Source organism: Equus caballus, chromosome 6 (genome assembly GCF_041296265.1).
Source record: "Equus caballus isolate H_3958 breed thoroughbred chromosome 6, TB-T2T, whole genome shotgun sequence".
Lineage (NCBI taxonomy): Eukaryota > Metazoa > Chordata > Mammalia > Perissodactyla > Equidae > Equus > Equus caballus.
Window position 1 is genome coordinate 78,612,776 of NC_091689.1, and position 23,178 is coordinate 78,635,953.

The window sequence follows — 23,178 nt, forward strand, 5'->3', positions numbered from 1 at the left end:
CCCCATTGGACCTCTCCTCCAACCCCAGAGCCGGCCTGGAAGTCCTATCGGATCGCTCCTGTTTCTCCATCTGGATCTAGAGGGTCATCCTAGAGTCCAGTGCTCCCTTTCGCCAAATCTTTCCACCTAGTTTCCCTTGGGCGTCAGCCCCCAGATCTGTTCATGGGGCCAGAGTGGCTGGAAGGCTGGGGAGGGTGGAACCCGACACCAGCTGGACTCTGAATATTTATTCTCCGTCAATCCTGCCCCTCGCTACCCACAGCAACCCTCTCTCCCAAAGTCCAAAGAACCCTGGGGTCCTAGAGCCTCATCCTTTCCCCACAGGTCCAAGGAATAGGGAGCTGTGAGAACAGTGATGAGGTCTTGGAGGAAGACGGACCTGGGGCACTCACAAAGGCAGCGTGCTGCCTCCCTCCTCACAGTCCTCACACTGGAGGGGCCCTTCCCAGGCCTCCAAGACACATGTGTGGATCCCAGAGAGGCTAGGGGGACCCCTCGGTGCCTCCTTTGACCCTGGAGGTCCAGCCATCCAGCCCCAGGCTGCTGGTCCTACTCACACCCCAGCGTGGGGCCCTGGATACCAGTAGCTAAACAGGAAGGGCAGGCAGACCCCTCTGTCCAAATCTGCATAAGCAGGAGCCAGAACTTTCCCTTGACTCCAGTCCAGCCCCAGCCCCCCGGCCTGGCCCTGAGCACTCACACTCCTTCATCATGCCGATGTCCACACAGCGTTTGAGGCGGCAGGCCTGGCAGTGGCGGCGGTTGTCCTTGGTGATGCGGCAGTCCCCGTTGAAGGGACAGGTGAACAGCGCCTTCCGCTTCATGCTTCGCCTGCCGAGAGAGCACACATCCTTCCCTGGGTCACCCATCTTCCAGCCTCTCAGCCCTGGCTGCAGGAGAACAGGCCCTGGGGCCTGTGACCACCGAGACCTGCCCACGGGGCTTCCAGATCTCCATTTCTCCCACAGAGCACTGGGGCCCGTCCCAGCCCCCGGGCCACTCTCAGTGACCACCACTCCCCCACCCATCTGTGGCTGTGTGCACTGCCACGCCCTCATTCTCCTTCACTGCCTATTTGCTCCCATCGTTTTTATTTCCTTTTACAGCACTCTGCTCCCCCCCTTTTTTTTGTCAAACAGGAAATATATGAGTGAGTTTGCCTAGGAAAAATTTTTTAAAATACTGAAATCTGCAGAGTAGCCCTCACTGCTTTTAGTGAGCCGATATGAAAGGCGAGGATGTGAGACTCAGCTTTAGGGATTCTAGAGTCCAGAGATCTATGACGAGAGCATCACCGATCCAGGGACAGACATGTGCACAGATGCATGGAGAAGGGAGAAAAGGCCCAAACCGTAGCTTCAGACATTCAGATAACCTGCCCAGAGAGAGACAAGGCCAGAGGCGCAGTGGGAGCTCTGAGGTCTGGCCTTGGTTTTCTGAAAGGCAGAGGAAGCAAGGGTTCTCTAAGAACAGAAAACTACCAAAGGTTCTTGACTTGGAAGCCAGGACTTCCCTGGAATCCTGTGTAAAAAAAGTGTGTATGTGAGCCCATGCGTGCGTGTGCAAGCTTGAGGGCTCATTTTCCTAATTTCAGCTCTCTCTCCTCATCCAGACCACATGGGACTTTTGGGAGGCTGCAGAAAAGACCCCTCCCTGCAGTCTCCCCATCATCCGTGTTCTAAAGGTTCCTCTGACTCTTCCCAGCCCCAGCAGGGGCAGGCTCTACTTTTTTGCCCCAGGGTGACAGGACTTAGCAGGGAAAGATGGTAGCGGAATCACATCCTCCATGAGCAGCAGCATCTTCCAGGAGCTGTGGAGATGCCCAAGCCTTCGAAGCAAAGGCCCAGGTCCAGCCCTTTCCCTTTCCTGGAGATGAGCTGGTAATATCATCTCCAGAGGTCACACATTAGTTCTGTTTCTTGAAAAATGACTCCCTGTTCACATTCACTAGAACATACACTGGTTTAGGACAATCACACCCACCAGTCAACATGGACAGACGGGGACCAAACCAACTTAACCCAGGGAACAGGGAAGAAGAGACCAGAGGAATGGCTCTGCTGGCAGTCACAGATAATCAGACTCTAAGATTCTTAGGGGACCTAAGAGACTGTTAGTGTACCCCCCAGCCCCCCATTTTATAGAGGGGACTGCTGAGTGAAGAGACTTATCAGTGAGTTGATTTAGCAAGAAGTAAAGGCTCCCAGGTTGGGATCGTTAAGGATCTGAGGCTCAGCTTTTAGCTTCCTGGATTGAACAGACTGTTCCATCCTCAGAAACTCAAGATGCTCAGTGAAGCTGAGCCCACAGGCAAACAGCTTCAGGCAGCTGGCCCTTGAGCACAGCTCAAGGCAGAGGATGACCCAGTGGTCCAGGAAGTAGCTGCTGTTGGCTTTGGACCTTGGCTCTGGTACCCTCCTGTTACAACCTCATCATCCAAGGGCATCCACCAGCAGACTGGGGTCATGTGGGGGATGGAGTAGTGCTGGGCTATGGGGGGTGGTCTAGCCCCAAGTCCAGTCCACCGAGGGCTGCATCCCATCCCTGCAGTGACTCCCCAGGGAGAGACTGTACATCAGGCTGTTGCCTTCCTTTATGGAAAGAGGAAGCCTTTCTCCTTGAGCCTCTATACCTCTATTGCAGCTTTCTGGAGGGACAGGAGAATATGGAAGTACCTTGGGAACTTTGAGGGCCACCCAGAAATGAGATACCAGCATCACCAAGGGACATATCTATCTATTCCAGGACATGAGATTCGTTTCCCTCTTCACTCCTTTCCACTTTGTGCGTCGTGAGGCGCCACCTATTACCACCAATGCTCGTGCCCCAGAATGCCCACAATTCTCTAAACCGACTCAAGGACCAGAAGTTTCTAATTCAGAGCAAACTCTCATTTCCCAGTTTTTTTTTTTTTTTTTTTTCTTTTTACAACCAGGCATCTTGCCCAGGGGCTGAGGGGCTGCTCTATTCTCCCACCACTGTCTTGTCTGGCTCAGAGCTCTACCTACCTATTCTCCAGGGCCATGGGCACCAAGAGGAGGACAAATGGGGGGCCCCCAAGACCAATGAGCCAAAGCCTCTTGCCAGCTGTGTGCTGGAGGCTGACAGCTTCCCCAGTCCCCAAAGGGAGGCAGCCCGCATCCTTCTGAGGCTGCCTCTCCTTCCTCAGGCTCTGGGGGGGCTGCCACTGACTCTCACCAGTGGGCTCCTCGCCCAATGGCAAGCTTACTTGGAAAGAGATTTTGGAACTTCACCATCTTTCTTTTATTTTTCTCATTTGTAAATCTGAAGCCCAATCCCAGGCTTCCCCACACAGCAGAGTTGGAGACAGTCGCTCAGCCCAACTTCGCCTGACAACAGGAGTGGACTCTAATGAGGCTGGGGTGGGAATCCAGAAGAACGCAGAGCCGAGTTAATGAAAATACCGGGGGGGCGGGGGAGAGGCAGGGTCTGTGCGTCCAGCTTTATAACTGTAGAATGAAGGCCAAGAGCATTGAGAAAAAAGGAGGAGGAGCAGAGGGAGGATCAAGACGATGACAAGGAGCGGGGAGAGATGGAGAGGAAGGCGGAGGAGGAGGAGAAAGAGGGAAGGAAGGAAGAGGAGGCAGGGAGGGAAAGAAGGAAGGAAGCCCGCCAACCTCGTGGCGTGTCCGCACACTATTTGAGCAAAGCAGAAAGCAGCCTATAAACTTAAATACATTATTATTATTAAAAAATATTAGGGGCCAGCCCCATGGCCTAATGGTTAATTTCTGCATGCTCCACTTTGGCAGCCCAGGGTTAGGTTCCCAGATGGAGACCTACACCGTTTGTCAGCAGCCATGCTGTGATAACAACCCACATACAAATAGAGGAAGATTGGCACAGGTGTTAGCTCAGGGTGAATCTTCCTCAGCAAAAAAATATATACATATGTATATGAGAGCTAGCTCTTCCCTGGCTCCACTAAATACAGAAGGAGAGGAAAGGCACTGGAATTGTAGCTGTGAAGATGGAGACCACACATCACAGACAGCGTCGTCACGCTCTGGATTGTGGGGTCAGCATTTGGGGGATGGAAAGCTCCCTCGTCAGCTCCAAGAGACGGACCCAGCTGCCTTTCAGGTGTGAACAGCCCAGCACAGTTGTTTGCTGGGCCACAGGTCCCGTGGGCTCTGAGCCCCAGTTCTTCCCCATTCTCCTGCCTTCTAAGACTTCCACACGTGTGGCTGTCATCCAGCTTCTGCCCACAAGGAGTCAGGGCAGCCAGACTAGCCAGCTCTGGCTCCGTGCTCTGTCTTGAAGATCTGCATCCTGTCCTGCCTTCTTCCCAACACCAACTGCCTGTGAGCTGGTTTGGTTTTGAGAAACCAGAGCCTTGGGTTTCCATGGCAGCCCGTTGCCTCAGCTGCTCTCTGAGCCTGGGCCCTGTCATTGCCTGACGGCAATTGCCTGAGGGCTGGCAATTATACTCCAGCTCAGGAAGGGGGGTAGGGGTGGTGCAACCAGGCTAAATATAGACGCAGTTTCTAGAAAGCCAGGGGTGAGAGAGGACACTGACCAATTCTCGTGCCAGAGACCAATTCATCAAAACATGAGAGACAAGCAGCTCACAAAGCATCAAGCGCCTGGGACAGCAGGGTCCTTCTAAGTAGGTGACCCCTTTCAGCAGAGACACATGGGATAAAACCCAAGCCTGGGGCCAAGCACCGGCTCTGGGCTTTGTCTCCACTGCAGCACTGAGTGTCACAGCAATCCCGGAGTCTGGTCCGGATGCAGGAGCCTGACACAACCCCTGATGTGAAAGACCAATGTGGTCTGATGGGTGGGACCTACGCAGCACATTTGTACGTGGCAGCATCAAGGGGATCTCAGCAGGTGGGGTGAAAAAAAAGCAACTTTAAAGGAAGGTAGGTTAACACTGGTAAGGAGCCCAGGCCTCTTTATTGGAGGGCAACTTGGCAATACCTATCAATGTGTAAAATGTACAGAGCCTTCAACACAGTAAATCCACTTCCAGGAAGTCATCCTGTGGGTAGACCAGTCCATGGGCCCCCAGACACATGCACCAGGGTGGTGCCTGCAGCACCGTCTGGAGAAGCAGAGGATGGAGCCTAAACCCCGTCAACAGAAGGCTATTGGCTAATTCACAGTAAGGACCCCCAAACAAACGCTGCTACTGTGAGAAGGACAGAGCAAGAATGCTGAACTGGGAACAAACTTGAAGAAATGTTCTTTAGTTGACAGAAGCAAGAGGCAGGGCAGAGTGGACAGTATACGTACACACATGCGCACATACACACAAACGCTCGTCCACAATTTACACAAAGAATCCAGAAGCAAACACAATGAGCTGGCAACAGGGGCAGCTTCTGGGGAGGGGGTAGGGCCCCGAGATTTGGTTTGAGCAGGGGACTTACTTTTCACTTCTATGCCCTTTTGAACTGTTTGCATCTTTTTAAAAACCATACACAGGCATTACTTACAAAAAAATCCACCACCCACTATACACTATTTAAAAATTAAAAATGAAATACAGGCTTTAGTTAGTTTGATTGATCTGTTTGGGTTTAAATCCTAGCGCACAACGTTGGGCCAGTTACTTCATCTCCTTATGCCATCAGTTTCCACATCTGTGAAATGGAAGCAACCCTACAGAGGGGGGTTGTTGTAAGGATTAAAAAAAAGAAGGCAGCACTTGACGCAAAGTAAGCACTAAATAAAAGGAAGGGAGAGAGGCTAGCAGGGAGAGGCCGTGGGCGGGAGCAAAGAAAGGGCGGCTGGAGAAGGCAGTATTTAACCTTCCCAGGGAGAGTCTGAGACCCTGGTGCAGACACCACATCTTACACCGCCCACTGTGTGCCCAGCACAGGGCTCTGCGGGCAGAAGAGACTCAAACATTGTTATTTCACATATTGTTGCTCCTGAGGTCTAGACCCACAGCCCCTGCGCAAGTTACAGGGACCATTGCTCAGTTCCAGCCAGTTCCCATGGAGCCCTTGACCCACGTGAAGGTCAATTAGAGCCCCTGGTGTGGCCCGTCCTTTCTCACATCTGATATTGAACTCATTCTGCTCAGGGGCCTTTTCTCAGAGACCCCTGCTGGCATATCACAGTCACACACATTCCAGGTTCCACAACAGAGGAGAGGAAAGCGTTGTCTGTTCTCAGAAATGAAGACAGAACAAAGTGATGATGATAATAGCTACCACTTACTGACAGCCTTCGACACTAGTACTTCACATACTATCTCCAAGGCTCTCAACGACCTTCCAGGATAGGTATTATCCCTATTTCATAGGTGATGTGAAAAGGCACAGGAAGGTTAAATAACTTGCTTCATGTCACACAGCTCGTAAGTGTGAAAGCTGGGATCAGAAGCACGATCTGCTCGATTCCAAAGCCTCTGTTATTCTCACATCATATGGTTCTCATCATGAACCTACTGTATCTCAATCCGAGCCAGAGCAGTAGTCAAAAATACGCCCCCAAAAGTCCAAGAGCGTGAAGCAAAAGCTGTTTGAAGGGCTCCTGTAGGACAAAGAAGCCACTGGGCAGGAGGCAGTCTCTGAGACGGGTGGTTTGGAAGTGTGGGCTAACAGCTGGCCGTCCTCTCTGCTGGCCCTATGCTGCCTAAGCACAGGGAGGATCCCCAAGATGTGCTGGGGGTAAATTCATGCCAATGAGCCCTGTGGGAGTGCTGAGTTCCCAAAGAAATAAAACTCTGACCAACAAGAAATGTAAGATCTCATATCCTTGCAGCTGCCTTTCTTGACAACTCCAGTGGCCTTCCTTCTCCAAATAGTCTGGCCTCTGTTACTCAAGCTTCCGAACATTACTCTTGGCCTATCCACAGATAACTTCCCTCATTCTCTTCCATTCACATCCTTGAGCAGTTGTGGAGGGAGGCCAGCTGCCAAGCTGACCTGGACAAAGTTCTCTCAGGCAACGCTGACTTCTTGGTGAGTCATTCACTTGTGCCCATAGAATGCCCCATGTGGCCGCTCTCTCTTCCCTCCCTCCTCTCTATTTACTCCATTGCCTTTAAGCATTTTGAGTTTTCAGTGGCTGGACATCTGCCCCATTTCTCTGCTTCCCTTCACATCATGGCTCCTACAAATATCAGCTGGGTGAACTTCCTGAAAGGCAGAATATTCCTCAGGTTCCTGGATCCTCACCAGCCTGCTTTTTGCCTGCTACACTCCACAAGACCCATAATTAACAAGGTCCCTGAGAACCTCGGGGCTAGCAGACAAGAGAGCATTTCTCCACACTGTCTTTGTTAGCTTGGTGTTTGCAGCACAGAGCTTCACAGTGTCCTGACTAAAGAGGTATCAACAGGGAGGGAGAAGACAAGATGGAGAGGCCAACAATGGTCTGTTTCTCAACCCTGCCTTCCAGGACCTCCTCTTAAACTTCACCACAAGCTTCATTCTCTTCATCAAAAGGGTCCCTCTGAATTTCTTCTCTGTCCTTTACTTCTTTCCTTTTGTATGAGAGCCTGGACAAAGCCATCCATGACCACAGATCTATCCCATCCATAGATCATCCACTACAGATATATATAGTGGATATATATACATACACGTTGTAGTGGACCTACGTCTTTGCCCCCTCTGGCCTTACTTACACTATGGTTATTAACATACAACCAAGACATATACCATCTATAATCCTGCCCGTGACACCTTTGACTCACACTGGAAATACCATCTTTCTCTGAGGATGTCCAGTATTCCAGAGGAGCAGGAAGCAGAAACAACATGAAACAGCTTACAGGAGGAACTGGTCAGCAGTGGTCTCTGATTCCTGACCATAGGCCAATGGAACTGTGGTCACTGCCCAACCTTCATAATCACACTTTGGTTTGGTTATGAGGCTTGGACCCCCCAGGAATGACCACAACTAGCTCCCAGAGCAGTTTAATTTGACTATCTTAGAAGTCAACCAAACACTAAATGGTCAAATGGGATTACTGGCCCCTAGGGCTTAGAAAATTACCAGTGACCCAACACTACAGTGGTGCTCTTTCCTTGAGAACTGCCTGAAAGGGCTGAGTGAACTCCTTGAGAACAAGGACTTGGCTGCATTTATCTTTGCATTCCCAAGGATGCAGTGCCTGACACAGAGAAGGTACCCACCACTAACATAGACCCTCCTTCTTGGGATCAGAATTTCACAGACAGATAGTAGTGACAACAGGATTCTCAAACAACTATTTGAACTAAACTAAAATGGAAAAACAGCAAATAGATTTGGATGAAGCAAAAGAGGAGAAGTAGGGTGAGGGGGTAAAAGGAGAAAAGAAATTACATATATACAGTCCATTCTTGTTATCTGTGGGAGTTATGTTCTGGAAAATCACTGTGAACACTGAGTTAGTGAATTCTGAACCACTGCTCCCAGCGGAAATACACAGGTTCCTGTGAACCTCTGGGCACATTTTCATCAAGTGATCAATACATAACCTTATTTCATGTGTGCTTTCTGTTTAAAGACAGCTTACTTAATATATAGTGTTGATTCACTAGCACTGAATTCATGGCCAAGAGCACTGCAGCTCACGTCTGAACAAAGCTTACCTAACACACATATTATCTCTGAGGGCACATTGCAGCTTTCTTGCCTGTAAGAACACTTGACAGCACTTCAGCACTATGAGTGGGGATATCTTAGTGAGATCTTCATCAAAAAGTATAAAAGTGCAAAAAATGTGGCTATAAATAGACTGCAAAAAGGACACTTGTTTATAGCACGAGAGCTAAAACAGAAGGCAGAACGTCACCTGGTTGGATCTCAGCTTGAGCATCAGGAGACTCAACTTTTCACCACTCTGCATATGTCCACGAATGATCATGAAAGTGCTGCAAGTATTGATTTGGGGATTACAGTAAATTTTAGCAAGTGGGCAAATTTGCAAATATGGAATCCATGAATAATGAGGATCGACTGTGTGTGTGTCAGACAAAATTCTAGCCCCAAAACAACAGGGATGTTGGCTCTTCAGAAAGTGCAGCCTGGCCCAGTCATCAAGACAGGGACAGTAAAGACATAAGGCAGGCTGAGGACAAGGTAACAAGACAAAAGCACCTGTGCCCATAATGGGAGGCCTTGCAGGCAGGGTTGTGGCCATCAGCCAGCAACAGCATGAGGAAACCTAGTGTGAGAGATGGCAACTATGCCATTCCTGCCACCCAGATACCTAACATGCCCTTCCCAAGGATTCAGAGCCGAGTGGTTTGTCCGAGGGCAGCAGGCACAGGTGCATAGGTGTTGAGGCTATTCTCATGTGGAACTGACCTCCAATACGTCCTAATCGAACAAGCAGCCACATAAGGGTCCCATCTCCCAGAGCTGAACCCAGGGGTAGATGCCTGGGAAGAGAGGGAATGTAGGGATGGGGGTCCATCAACTAGCCAACCAGTCCCAAGAGCTGTTGGAGACCTTTGGGTTGCAGATTGGTGAGACTCGACCTTTGGTGAGAGTCTCCATATTGTCAGCTCCTAGCCCAATGCCTGGATCATTGATGCTCATTAAAATCAGGTGAGGGAGTGCGTGTGAAAGAAAAAACAAAAGGAGGGTTAATGGTCGGAGAGACTTTATTTTATTAGGGCAGGGTTCCACTAAGGACATCAGTATTGACCCATTAGGCTCAGCTCAAAAATATGTATTTACATTGTGCTTTATGTTTTTCAAAGCACTTTTATATATGTCATCTCATTAATCTTCACATTAGCTCTCTACTCTAGAAGGGCCATATATTAATACACCCATGTGGTTAGTTGAGGTAACTGAAACATAGAGAAGTCAAGAGATTTGAGCAACGACATACAGTTAATTAATGACACAGCCAGCACTACAGCCCACACCTTTCGGATTGGTTTGATGAGAGGAAGCAGGCCCTGATGTGTGCACTCAGACTCCTTCTCCATGATCACTCAGAAGGCAGCTCCTCCATTCCCAGACCCTGGCAGAAGAGGGCCAAGGTGGGCTTGGGCTCTGGAAGGCCCACCCTGAAGGAACTGTGGGCTTCAGGCCAGAGGAATGAGAGATGTGGCAACAGGACCTAGAGTCAGCGATGCTGCTGGTCTGGTTCCCCAAGCTGGGGAGCAGTCTGCCGGGAAGCCAAGCAAGCAGTTGGGGCCTGGCCAAATGTGCATTCAGCATCCACAGATGCCCTGCTACTCAGTGATCGCTCAGGGCAATGAAACTCCCCGGCCTGCTCATCAGGGGCAGAGGGCAGGTGCGTCAGGAGCCTGCCTTATAGAACCCGGGAGTTCCTGAGCTGGGAGGTAGTCCTGAGGCCTCTGATTCGCTCTGTCCTCAAAGCTGGTGAGCCCTTCAGTTCAGGGAACCAGGCCCATCTTTGTGTCCTTGTTCTGGACTTGATTCTCTCTCTCGTCTCTAATGGCTAACGTTCTGTCCTTCCCTTTCCTCACCTCCAATCAAGACTATTACACAGAAGCTCTCTTTTGGCTGCCTTCTTCTAGGCTTCTCTTTCTCTCTTTCTCTGTCTCTTCAATATATGCCAAATGCTAATTTCTCATGGTTCCCAACCCAACCTGCAATCTATCACTTTCCCATCCTCCCTCCCTGACTCTGGATGGGAACATCCTTCATTTGGCCTTTCCAGTTCTTTCCCATACTCTTTGCACTTGCAATGCTGGGCTCACAGGAGAAGAGAAGAGGCAGCTGGTAGAGAAACTGGCCCTGACCAACCAGAAAGCTGGTGCATTACTGACACACCTGAGGATTCTGAGGTCGGCTTTCTAATCTGCGTGAGGACACGCACACAGATCAAGGATGGAGGCCCAACCAGGGATGCAGGTTTCCTTGTTCCAAGGAATGGTTTGATCTGGAGGGGAGGGCAAGCTCTGAGGCCAAATTCTTGGGCTTCTCCAAGGACATGCTTGTCTCTTAGATCAGGAAGCTGCGATCATCAACCGGTTAGGAGGTTTATTCCGGAAGGGCAGACACATGGGTTCGTGCAGGGGGCGGTGGGTAAACGGGTAATGGAAAGATGGGGACCTACCTAGCAAGGTCAGAAAAGCAATTTCTGAGAAGGTCAGAGGACACAGCTGGAGCTGAGGGGAGAGGAGAAAGAAGATACCCCTCACCAAGACGCTGTCACTCCCAGTGGCTGTGAGCATGCTGGCATGTTCCATGGGCATGGTGAAGAAGGAGACATGGAAAATGCAGGGCTCCTCTTTATGGAAAACCTTGTTTCCTCTCCTTCCCCTCGCCCTTGGGGAGGACTCACCTGAAGAAGCCTTTGCAGCCTTCGCAGGTCATAGCGTTGAAATGAAAGCCTGTGGCTCGGTCTCCGCACACCCCACAGATCCGGGGCACATTCCGGTCAAAGTCACCAGGGTCAGGCAGGGAAGTGCTGGCTGCCATCGCCTCCATCCCTGCAAGGACAGCAGGCAGGTCATGGCCAGAGCTGGAGTCAGTGCCAGGGCCATCTGGCATCCTTTGCACATCTCCACCCGCATCTCCCGGGAGTTCAGTGAAGCTGGGCAGCTCCCCAGGGCCCAGGCCCGAGCAGGATTTCTTTGGTGCCCTCACTTCATGGCTCTCTGTACCCCAGCTCACCCTCCTGACACTCCACTGGCCCTGAGCAGAAGCAGAGCTCCCTTACCCACAGCTGAAGGGACTCTGTGGGGCGCACTATGGTGAAGCTGCTCTTAGCCTGGCTTGGAATCAAACTGCCTGGGTTCAAAGGCTGCATCTGCCGCAGACGAGCCGGCTCCTTCAGGTGAGGTTCAGCCTCTCTGTACCCCACTGAAGAACCAACGGCGTTTTACTTTCTTGGGTGTGAGGAAGGATTACACGAAAGACCATTCACACACCACTCAGGAGCAGATCTGCAGCAGCTCAGACACCCCTATCTTGTCCAGCAACACCCCCAAGAGAAAAGGGGGAGCCCTCCAATAGCCTCACATGCAGAGCGAAACCCTCAGCCCCTCTTTTCTTGAGGGCAAGGGGAAAAGAACAGATCACAGGCCCGAATGAGATCTGTCATTGCAGTTGTGGCTCCTCGCAGCCACGTGGCTCAGGACTGACAGGCTTTGGGCCCTGCTGTCATGGTATCAAGCTCATCAAAATATTTTCCCTCTTCTTTTTTTGCAATACAAATTTAACACATTGTCCTGCACATCCTTCTGAGTAATGTGAGTCATACACAATTAACTGATTTTGTTTTCAGAGATGGTTTTGTCAACGGGCACAATCATCACCTAGAGATAGATTTCACGCTTAAGGAAAGGGAAGCAGAGAGAGAACAAAATGTAACAGCTTCAGGAAGTCCTTCTCAGGGAGCAGCTGACTTTACCCTCCCATCAGGCCCATCGGGCCCTCAGTCGCCACCGCTGATCCCGACCGCCGTCAGGCTCAGAGCTGCTTCTGGGGTTCCTCAGGGCCGCTCAAATAGTGTCAGAACTTGCTGCCTCGCAGTTTTATCTGAGTCCTCACAAGGGTCATTACAAGTTTAAGGGGCTCCTTGGCCCCAGGACAGGAAGGTCCGTCAGGTCAGAAGAAAAAGAAGAAAGCCAGTTATGAGGGACGAGCACCCACTCCTGCCCATCCCGGGGCACCATGTCCTCCCACCCCATAGCAAGAGAGATAGATTTGGGGATGTTCTGAGCTTCTCTTCAACGAGTAGCCCCAAGACCTCGAAGCCAGGGTTTTGCATATCAAAGCAGAGTAGAATCTCATCTCAGTTCATCTTCCTATCACCCCAATGAGGTGAGTCCTGTTATCATCACTCTCTTTACAAACCAGGCCAAAGAAGCCCAAACACTGAGGTACTTCTAGCAACCACGATCCCAAAATGCACAAAACAAATAATTAAAAAAAAATTCCACACAGAGCTTCAAGCCAAAGGAAGGAGGTGGGACAGATTAGGACAGATATTGTCAGTCCCAAAGGGGTAGAGGGGACTCTGCTCACAGACAGACTTTCTCTCTCAGCTTTTCTTTTCCTGGGAACTTTAATGTAACAATAGTGGCACTAGGGTCCATCCCAATCATAGCTAGACTGATACTTGCTAAACTATAATGTTTATATGTACACATATGCACAGAGAGAGAAACACCTGGGGAAAAAAAAAGAACAAAGGAACAATGAACAGAAACCTTCCAGGGAATGAGATTGGCAGGGGTGTGCAGAGGCATAACATAGTAGCCATATTCTATTTCTTTGAGTGGTAGATATATGGAGTCTCATTATCATTATTAAAACACTATTTTATGTTTTATCTGCCTGTCTGTATATATAAAACGTTTTATAATTTTCAAACAGTTAAAAAGAAAAGAAAAAGTGCCTGTGGGTTTGCCAGCATTGTCCCCGTGGCCTATCTCAAGTCCCATCTGACTGCCAGGCTTCTAGAGCGGTGCACACATCCAAGATGCGGGCAGGGATCCCAGAGGCCCAATACTATTGTGGGGCCATAGGAGAAACTGTCTGGGAGGCTGTGGCTTAACCCCAGGTCGGCTGGGATGTTGCAACTCCTAGTCATCATGATGTTGCCACAGAGTCTGTATCATCTGTGCGACCAAACATCTGGTGGATTTGGTGGAAAAAAGAGAAATCAGATGTGGGGGTGGGGGGAATGTCAGTCAAATCAGTCCAGTGGGTGTTCAGCATCACATGGGCTCATTGGAGATGTTTTGAGACAACGGTGTTGGAAAAACACGACACCATAGCGAGGCAACAGCGCCTTCCTGCAATGGGGTGAGGTTCTGCCTTGATGTCAGGAAGGCTCTTGGGGTCGGGAGTGGGGGCCCGAGCACGGGCTTAGGCCAAACAGAAGGCTGGACCCGGCAGCCAGAGGTCCACAGTGAACAGGACCATTTCAGGGGAACTGAGAGAAAACTCAGCCCTACATGGGGTTATCTGCTGCTCCCAAGGAGCTAGGGCCCAAGACTAGAGTCCAGAGGTGGAGAAGAGGCCCAGGCATCTGTGGCCTGAGAGTTGGCCGTCCCAGGAATGACAGGCAGAGACTGTGGAGAACAGGAGAGAGAAAGGGGAGGTGAGTGGTGGACGGGAAACATCAAGATGCTGGACGGTGCCCTGGGGTCCCAGGCTGGGAGTCAGCAAGGCCCTCCCCTTGGAGCTCTTCTCGGAGCTCCCACCCCAACTCCAGCAGGGCTCTGGGTCTCAGCTGCGGGCTGCCAGGCTGCTGCGGATTCTGCTGACACAGGACCTGCCTTTGCAGAGCCCGGGTAGGATCACCTTCCTAGGCCCACCCCTGCCCCAGGAAAACAGAAAGCCGGGGAGGTTGTGGTGATGAGGGAACAGGCACCTGAAGGAGCAGGGGGCAGGTAAGTCGAGTCCAGGGGTGCCCTTCGGTGAGGTCTCACAGACACGTCCAACCCAAAAGACTCTGAAATGGAAAGGGAAAAACATTTTATCTACAGATTAGCACCAACCCCATAGCCAGTCCTCTATGAGCTCGACAAGCAGGTACAAGCAGCTCCTTCTAGGGACTTTAATCCTCAGATCAGGGACTGAAAACGTGACAGAAGTGGCTTGTTGGGGGCAGGTGTGCCATGTCATCGCTGGCAGGGGTGAGGGGCGGGAGCCTCGCTGCAGCCAGGAACAGCCCACCCTTAAGGCAGGGAGTAGCAAGAAGCAATGGGAAGGGGTGAGCGCAGCCACCAGCACATGGCAAAAGGAAACAGCCTCCCTGCTGTGGGTTCCCCTTCTCCTTCCACAGCGGAGGGTGTGAGGAGGGAGGAAGGGCTTCTTTCTGAGGGAGCTCTGCTGCTTCCACGGCCCCCACCCTACATTTTAGGGATGCTCGGAGAAGCAGACCCAGAAGGCAGCCTGGCATGCTGCTGAGGAGGGGAAGGAGACCAGCGCCCCAAGCAGGACTGCAGAGGAGCTGGGGCTGGCGCAGGCTGGGATGGCAGCCCAGGGCCTGGCCTCTTGGGCTGGCTTCAAAGACAAGGTGTCTGGGATCTCCCGTCGGTGGAGACTGAGTGTAGGCGGAGCAAGTGCTGCAGGGGTTAAATACAGCAATGCACAGCTTTCAAACAGGATGTTTTCTGCCACTTTTAGCTCTTCCCCAGACATGCTCAACACCCCCGGCCTCAGCGAAGGCTGAAGGTGGGCTGACTCTGGTGCCCAGACTCTGAGTCTTAGTGGCATGATGGATCACCAAGAATTCCACCCTCCTCACTTCTACCCACAGCTAGCCCTTCTTGTCTATCCATAGAGACAGACAGACAGACACCCATACACACCCTTCCTCCCTTCACGGATGCCAACAGGAGGTGTCTGGGAAGATAATAGATATGCAGGTGTCTGACCTTGAACCCTGGCAAACGCCTTTAAGCCAAACTGCAGATGGGGAAGGTCCTGACCCCCAGCCTTTGTTTCTCTGCCTCCCAGTGGCTTGACTAGGCAGGGAAGGGGAGAGACCAATGGGTTTCTAAGACCTGGGCCCAGACCTAGGACTGCCAGCCCAGTGAGCCCATTTGCCACCCTCTTGGACACTGGCAGCCTGCGAGGAACAGCTGAGGAAAATGCTGGTGGACGATGAGCTGAGACAATCTGAGCTATGCTGGCCCACTCCCCAGGACCATGGTTGGAGCAGGTGTACCTGCAGGGGACAGACATGTTGCCACTTACCCCCAAGCCAGGCTGGCCTTTGCTCACTCTGCTTGTACTGCCCAGGGCCTCCAGCTGACCATGCTCTTCTGGATTCTACCCCATGGCCTTATCAATTTCCCAGACTCCCTGCTTGTTCCTCAGGAAGACTAAGGTGAGGGCCAAGTGGGTACAGAAAGGACCACTGCTTTCCTGTCCTCAACCCCTAAGATCTTCGGAAGTCAGACTTGAGATCCAGGTAGACCACCACCTGTGAGCTTCAAAAATGGTGTATGGAGCACTGACTGTGTGCAGCCTGCTGAGCTCCACATACAGCATCTCACAACAGTCCTGTGAGGCAAGGAGCAGTCCCACTTCACAGAGGGCAAAACCGAGGTCCAGAGCACTTTGAGTGACTTGCGCAGGGTCCCATGATGGTGCTGGGGCCAAAGGAGGACAGGCTGACTGCAATGTCCAAGTGCTTCCCTTGCCTCCTGACTCCTCCCTTTCAGGTGATAATCATCAACGCAGATGCTATTGCTCTGTGCTGGGCCCTGCTCCAAGTTCTTCAGTGCGCTCACTCACTTAATCCTCTCAACAACCTCACAGGCGGGTACTGTTATTATCCATATTTAGGCATGGGGAAACTGAGGCACAGAGAAGTTGATTGTTTTGGGGGTCTGGATTTAAACCAAGGGAGCTTAGAGTCTCTGCTCCACTGCCTTTCCTAAGTGAACTACCTCAGTCATTTCCCCACCCTAAGCCCTGGACGCCCTTCACTTCCACGAAGTCAGGGAGCAACGGAGAAAACCATCCCCAGCTCATGACGGAAGAACGTTATGGCACTTCCCCTTTCAAGGCTCCCAAGATCAAGGGAGGGCAGGCCTCAGCCAGGATCCCCTTTCTGCCAGCCAGCCCCTCCTATCAGGGAGAATCCCATTCAACAGGCAGGCCTCTCCTCCCCATGTCACTGTGCTATGCGGTGGTCCTTTTAGGAGAGATCATCCTCCATCGAGCCTTTGGGTCCAAGGGCATGAAAAGTGGGGCAAAGATAACAGAGCAACAAAAGGACAAGTGGAAAAAAAAGATTAATATCACCCTCCTTTGCCACGTCATACAATCCTCCACCCCACCCCCAATTCATGTTCTGAGTACATAGAACATCCCACTGCTTTTGCTGGGGCTGTCCCCAGAGCAACCCCCTCTTGCCCCGGCTTTAGAAATTCCCAAACCCCCAGCACTGAGCCTTGAAGAAGCAGAGGAGGAGCTCAACTCTCCAGAAAGCCCCTGGCATCCATTTCTCTGGGGTCTGCAGCCCACATCAAAACCCCTGGCTGAGCCTGACCCCAGTCCTGACCTTGCCTCAGCAAGAAATGAGGATGTAATGTGTTTCCTTCCAGTCATTGAAGCCACAACCACTGCTTCTCCTACACATCTGCCTGTGAGCTCACATAACAAGCATGCCATCTTCCAGGGGCTTCCATGAAATGAGCATCCTCAGGCAGAGTCTCGGCTAAGACAGTCTGGTGGGGTGGTGGCTGTGGCAGGTCCTGGGCAGAGCCCTGGCAAGACAAGGATCAAAGTGCTGCTGGCCTCAGTTTAACTCCGTCACATTCACTAGACCCTCCTCGGAGTCCTGAGGGTGGTAAGGCAGTGACTATGGGAGGACACACAGTGGACAAGACGTCTGACCTCTAAGGTCTTTTCTAACTCTGAAAGTGTGCAACTGCAAGGCCAGAATCCCCATCATGGTGAGGCCTTAAGACCATTCAGAAAGTGAGATTCCCTCACTGAGCTTTCTTCCTGACCCCCTCAGTAACCGGATGAGCCCCAACATAAGGCTGGTGCAGGTGAGGCCCACTCACCCCCAGATGCTAAGGACCAGGAAGGGGATGAGTGATCGCGGCCCCTAATGGGCCCCACGGAGAATGGGAGCCCAGGAGAGGGGACCTCACTCAGCCAGGTTGGGACTAGAGTGATCAAAACTGGGCTTTCAAACTGTTGACATTGGCTCAAAGCTCCTCCTCCTTCTAGAGAGAAACAGAAAGCCAAGTGATTTCCCAGCAGAGAAGGAGAAAATTCTTCTTCCTAAAATTGGCACACACAGAGTCAGCCACATGTGGGGCTCTCCGTGGAGCAGATAGGCGCATGTGTACGCCAGCCACAACTGCACATCGGCTTGCATATGAGCTTCTTTTTCTTGCTGTTTTCACTTCATCATCCTTTCAACTCTGCCCAGAGTTTTAAAACACTGTATGACCTACCTTACTTTTTATTTGTCATCTCTTTATTCTAGTGTAACTTCGGCACAGCAATATCATGGGCAGCTAAGGTGATGCCCTCTCTTCCTTCTCTGCCATCCCCAACATATATCCACATTCTTTTTCCAGAACAGTCTCAGCACTACCTCCCCGAAGAAGCTGAGGACGAATAGAATGGAAAAGAGGGAAAGGGAAGAGGAAAGTGCACTGTATAAATAGAACTTGTAAGGGCAAGTAGTTTGTTCTTGCCCTCATCGTCTCCTCAGCTCCTCCACACACACATATTTCAAATATGGGTGAGAGTGTTGGACAAGATCTCCTGCAGACTACAATGTCCGAAGTCAAACCAACAGATACCAGTGATCTCAGAATATCTCAGGATTGGAAGGAAACTTACCACCACCTAGTCCAATCATCTTAAATCCCTACAATAAGATTCTAGCCAGTTTTCCAGCCTGTCCTTGAATATTTTTCTTGTTGGAGAGCTCTCTCTCACGGCAATCCATTTTCTTTGGATGGATCTATGCTTAGAAAGTTCTTCATTATGCACAGATGAAATAGCCCCTGTAGCTTTCAATCACTGGTCCTAGACCAGCTCTTTGCAGCCATCTAAGACAAACCTAAGATAAATCTTCTAGGCCATTCCCATAAGGTCTGTGGAGGAGAGGTTGGTGAGGCCACAGCATGGAGGCAACACATAAATGAGAAAAAAGGGCCCATTCCTTATCTGCCAGAAAATTGCCATTAAAAATATAAAAATCTACGATGTCTGTGATGTGAATGAGGTTGCAGGGGAGAAGCAGAGGAAGCTCAGCCTGGGCGACATTGGATTTTCATTTAGACCTGGTAAACTTGCCAGGAATGGTCATGATTCCCACAAGGGCACTAAGGCAGGTGGTGAGTGCAGACAGCATCTGCCTCTGTGGCTTTCTCCTGGAAAGAGCAGTTTCCAGCCCCTGAAAAGGGCTCTGTGGAAGAGCACTGGGTGGCTGTATGAGCTCCACCAAGGCTGCCTGCCTCCTCCGTGTTCAGTTCAGTTGTTTCCAGGGGAGGCTGGCCCCCAGCACTGCAGCTCTAAGAACACCCGTGAGGTGTACCCAACTATTTAACTACCGACCGAACCATGGGAAATTAAGTAGCAGATGACCCAACAGTTGCAGGAGGGAGTTTACCCCTGAAGGTGCCTCTTAATTAACCCTTCGGTGACTGGACATCACCTTTGAGAACCTGATAAAGGTCATGGACTGACACCGCATACAATGTCAAAGTTAGTGGGTCACTCCATTGAAACCAGGCTACAAACTCCCACTCTACGGGCCATTCACCAAGATTCTTTCTTGGTTGACTGTCCTGTCACTCTAGGGAGCACGGGCAGCTTCTTGGAGCTGAGCAGAACCCAGAGGCAGGAACCCACAAGGCCCCAGGCAGTGGGGCAGGAGATACACAGCTTACTTAGATATATTTCCACTTCTTATCGACAACAATTATTCCTGCAAGCTGCTTTTTTTTCCAGTGGAAACTCTGCCCTCAGCTTTGTCAACAAGATTTCTGGGTTGATTACTGCTCTCCAGGTAACAGGCAGGCCATGCCCTGTCACTGCCAGAAAGCGTGGGCAGCGACAGTGGCTGATGAAGCAGAGGGAACCCGCCCATTCACAAGCTGCAGCCCAATCTCTCTGGTTTTACAGCTGAAGAAATCGAGGCCATCAGAGAGGAAGTGACTCGTCCAAGGGCACACAACAAGGGAGAACGCTTCTCCACCGCCACCCTGGCCCAGTCCCAAGACTTCTCCTCACCAGCTTGCACAGCTTCCAGGGGGACAGAGCTGGAGAGAAAACGGGCCATGGGAGGAGGGGGGAATTTCCTTCTTCAGAGGAGGGGAGTTGTGGCGAGGCCACGCAGGAGGCTCTGATGTAGATTACAGTGGGATCACCCAACAGTGACTTCATCCTTACAAGCAATTCAGAGAAACAAAGAGGTGGGTGAGGGTTACTGACTCACTCCTGCCTGACCCACTCCAGCTCCCGGCTCCAGACTCCATGGCCTAAAGAGATGGACAAGGTCTCAAGACCATCAGGGAGTATTTTGGAGGGAAGTGGGATACGCCTGGCCTGCTCTCTCTCCCTCCTCTGGGTGGCTTTCCTGGGATACGAGGATAGGGGTGCTTCCCTAGGGTATCTGCTACAGCCCACAGTTGATGGGACATGGAGGTTCCTTGTCCAGTGACTTGGAGACCAAGGAATAGAAACTGAGGCAGCCCAAAGGGACAGCACCAAGAATACAGAGAGAGCGGGTATAGCCCAACTCTGGGGAGACCTGAGCTCCTGCTATTGCTGTTGCAGCCAGTTTCTAAGTGGGATTTTCAAAAAAACCCGATGGCCTCAGGACGACAGGAGAGAGCTCCTTCTTTCTCCCAAGTGTCTGCCAAGCCCAGTTTTCACTGCCCCTGGGGGCCTCTCTCAGGCTAAGCGTCTTTCTTAGGGCTGAGCCCCCAGCCCAAGTCCACAGAGGCCCGAGTCCATCTCTGCTCAGACACATGGCTTTGAGGCCCACCTCACCCCAGGCCACCATGGCCAGCCTTCCTTACCTTATTTTCCTTCTGGGACCAACATGATCTCTGAATCACTCAGACTCTTCCTGTACTGAAAGGTCGTACCCCACCCAGGTCCTGCCACCTCCAAGATATTGGGGATCATTGGCATCAGATCCCTTGCTGACCTCCACAACCACCTTGGCCAGACTCACACCCTTGGCTACCTAACTACCATCCAGCTTCCTCCAAAGCCCACCTGCGTCCTCATCTACAAAGAGGAACATGATGGTGCCTGGGTCACAGGGCTGCTTGGGGACCAAGATCTCTGCGTAGCACTCAGCTCGGTGCCCTGCACACGGTAGCTTTATAGAAGTTACCTCTCATTGTAAGGGTTGTAACTGTTGTTAGTACAACTCTCGGAGAGTTCGAGGCCTGGTAGACGAGAAGACTGGCAGGTCCCAGAGAGGAGCTGTGGAGGGCAGGAAGCCTGCCTTCTGTCCCAAATGCTCCACCCCAAACAAACATTGTCCAGAAACCCACATTTCTGCTGAACTGGGGAAAAACTGACAAGCCCACTCATTGGCTGTGGCTTCCAAAAACTAGCTGCTCCAGATGGGGAGGAATGGGTCAGTCGAATCTCTCCCCAACAGCAAAGAAGCTGAGTCACACATCTGGACATTTCGTCTGCAAGGAAGATAAGGGCCACGGCTCCCAAGGAGACACTGATTACTAACCCCTTCTGCTCATCATCCTTCCTTTCCCCTCTAACCTAGCACCATCTCTCTCCTACCTCCTCTGTCATCTAGTGCTTGTCACCCATCTGTCACGCATCTGTTCTTCCCGTAGTGGGACCTGAAACTCAGCAGCCCCGTGATACCCCCTGTCCGTTATCAGGGCAACCTCACCCCACTCCCGCCCACCAGCACATGCAGCAGAAGGCAGAGAGCTGGGAAAGGCTGAGGTGGGGGGCCTGGGGATTGGAGCTAGGAGTAGCAGTGAGGGCTGCCCTGGCAGGAGGGTGGCCTGCTGTGGCCCCTAACCCCAATACTGGGCTGGCTCTGACTCAGTGGGCCTGGATTTCTGGTTGCTCCCACCTCTTGGAGGCCTTGGAAGGCCATTCACTTATCCTAGGATAGACTCTGAGGCCTGTGTCAGAATCAGTGAAGGATCCCCAGGTCCTCTGAGATGGGCAGGGCTAGGATAAGTCTCTACCAGGCAGTTCCAGTCCCAAAAGGAGCTGACTGACGCAAAGACATCCTCTCAATCTTCTGGGTAATCAGTGAGGAGGTGGACACTTCTCACATATTCATGAAGTTCTCAGGGCCTGGCCAAGAGGGCAGGTTCCATTCTCCTTGGAGGGCAGAGCAGTCACCCCAAGGTGACACCGGCTGCACCTCTGTTCCTGATTAGAATGATTTCCCCCCAAGAGCTTTTCCAGAGATTCTGTTTGGTCAGGGTTCCAGCCATCCTTCTGTATAGATTTCTTCTCGGGGACTCCCTTGGAGTGCCCGGGAGGCTGCAGCATTTCTTCTTGGCCTCACACTGTGGTGGGCATTCGTTCTGGCCTCTGATACCTTATCTTTCATGGTTATCCTTGCCTGGTTTTAAGCACTTTCTACTACATGGCAAGCCCTGTACTAGATGTCAGAGACACAATGGTGAGCAAGACATAGACCCTGCCCTCTTGAAGCTTACAGTCTACTGGGGAAGACAGAGAGGAATGTACAGCTGGGTACAATCTGTGCTATGATGCAAGTAAGCACAGGTGTGACGGGAGCGCATGGGAGGGCAGGCAACCGGCCTGTGTCAGTGAGCCAGAGCAGGCCCTTCAGAGGAGGGCACTTCTCACCCTTTCAACTGAGACAAGAAGGATGGTAATTTAATATGACAGTGGTAAGAAGGGTGATGAGGATTCCAAGCAGATAACAGCATGTGTGCAAAGGCTACAACGCAAAAGGGAAAGGGCATGTCGGAGGCAGAGAAACTAGTCCCAATGGCTGGAGAGAGAGGGGCACCAGGAAGAGATGAGCCAAAGGATCGTACTCATTTCAAAGACCTGTTTGGGGTATCAGTCTTTCCAGGGCAGCCAGATATGGTTGCTGGGCACGGGGAGAGCTGAGTTACCACGCAGCCAACAGATCCCTAGACCTGCCTCCACTGTCCACTCGGCTCTCTGCTCTTTCCCAGTCAACAAGGTCACTTCCTTGTTGCCAGGAATCGCTCTAAGGAAGGGTATCAACCACAAACGTGTCGTTTGTGAAACAATGGTCACAAACAACCTGCACTGTGGACATGTGTGGGAAGTCCCCTACACGTGTGGGCACATGCCAGCCCAAACCCTGAGTATGGACGTCACACTCACAGCTGGCTGTCGTAACACAAGCCCAGCCTTCCCCTTGGAGCTATAATTGAAGATAATCTTCTTGTTTCAACATTTCAGGCCAAAACGTCCTAATCCGTCTGGAAGATTCTTCCTTAGGGCCACAAAGTGGTAGGAAATAGCTGCCTTTGTCCCAACCCATGAGCCTTCTCCAAACTCCAAGCCTCCTCCTTCAGCCCCACCCTTTGGCCACCTTCCTCCTCCTGGTTTTTCCTTGGTATCCCGGGGCAAAGGAGGAACAGATTTGATGCACAGAGCAGCTTTCAGTGCTGCCTCAGAGCACAGGAGGAGCCACACCAGAGTCTCCAGAGGAACCACCTCTTTCCCTCCCCAGCAGTCAGCTGAGGCTCTTCCCAGGGCTGCCGTGAGCCAGGCCTGCTGCCCACCTGGGCATGCGCACCAGGCAACAGAATTTCTCCTCCCTTCACTCAACAC

At 51.6% G+C, this 23,178-nt stretch overlaps 1 protein-coding gene across 6 annotated transcripts in view; it reads right to left on the minus strand.

The window, feature by feature from the left end:
- Nucleotides 1-23,178, minus strand: part of VDR (vitamin D receptor) — a 53,887-nt gene that overhangs the window by 20,124 nt on the left and 10,585 nt on the right. For 2 of the 6 annotated variants that reach the window (XM_005611068.4, XM_005611070.4), the window contains 3 exons: nt 14,282-14,362; nt 11,240-11,387; nt 701-831 (listed from right to left, as the gene is read on the minus strand). In XM_005611068.4, coding sequence (XP_005611125.1) covers nt 701-831; nt 11,240-11,385 — 277 coding nt within the window. In that variant the 5' untranslated portion in view covers nt 11,386-11,387; nt 14,282-14,362. 6 annotated transcript variants of the gene reach the window in all.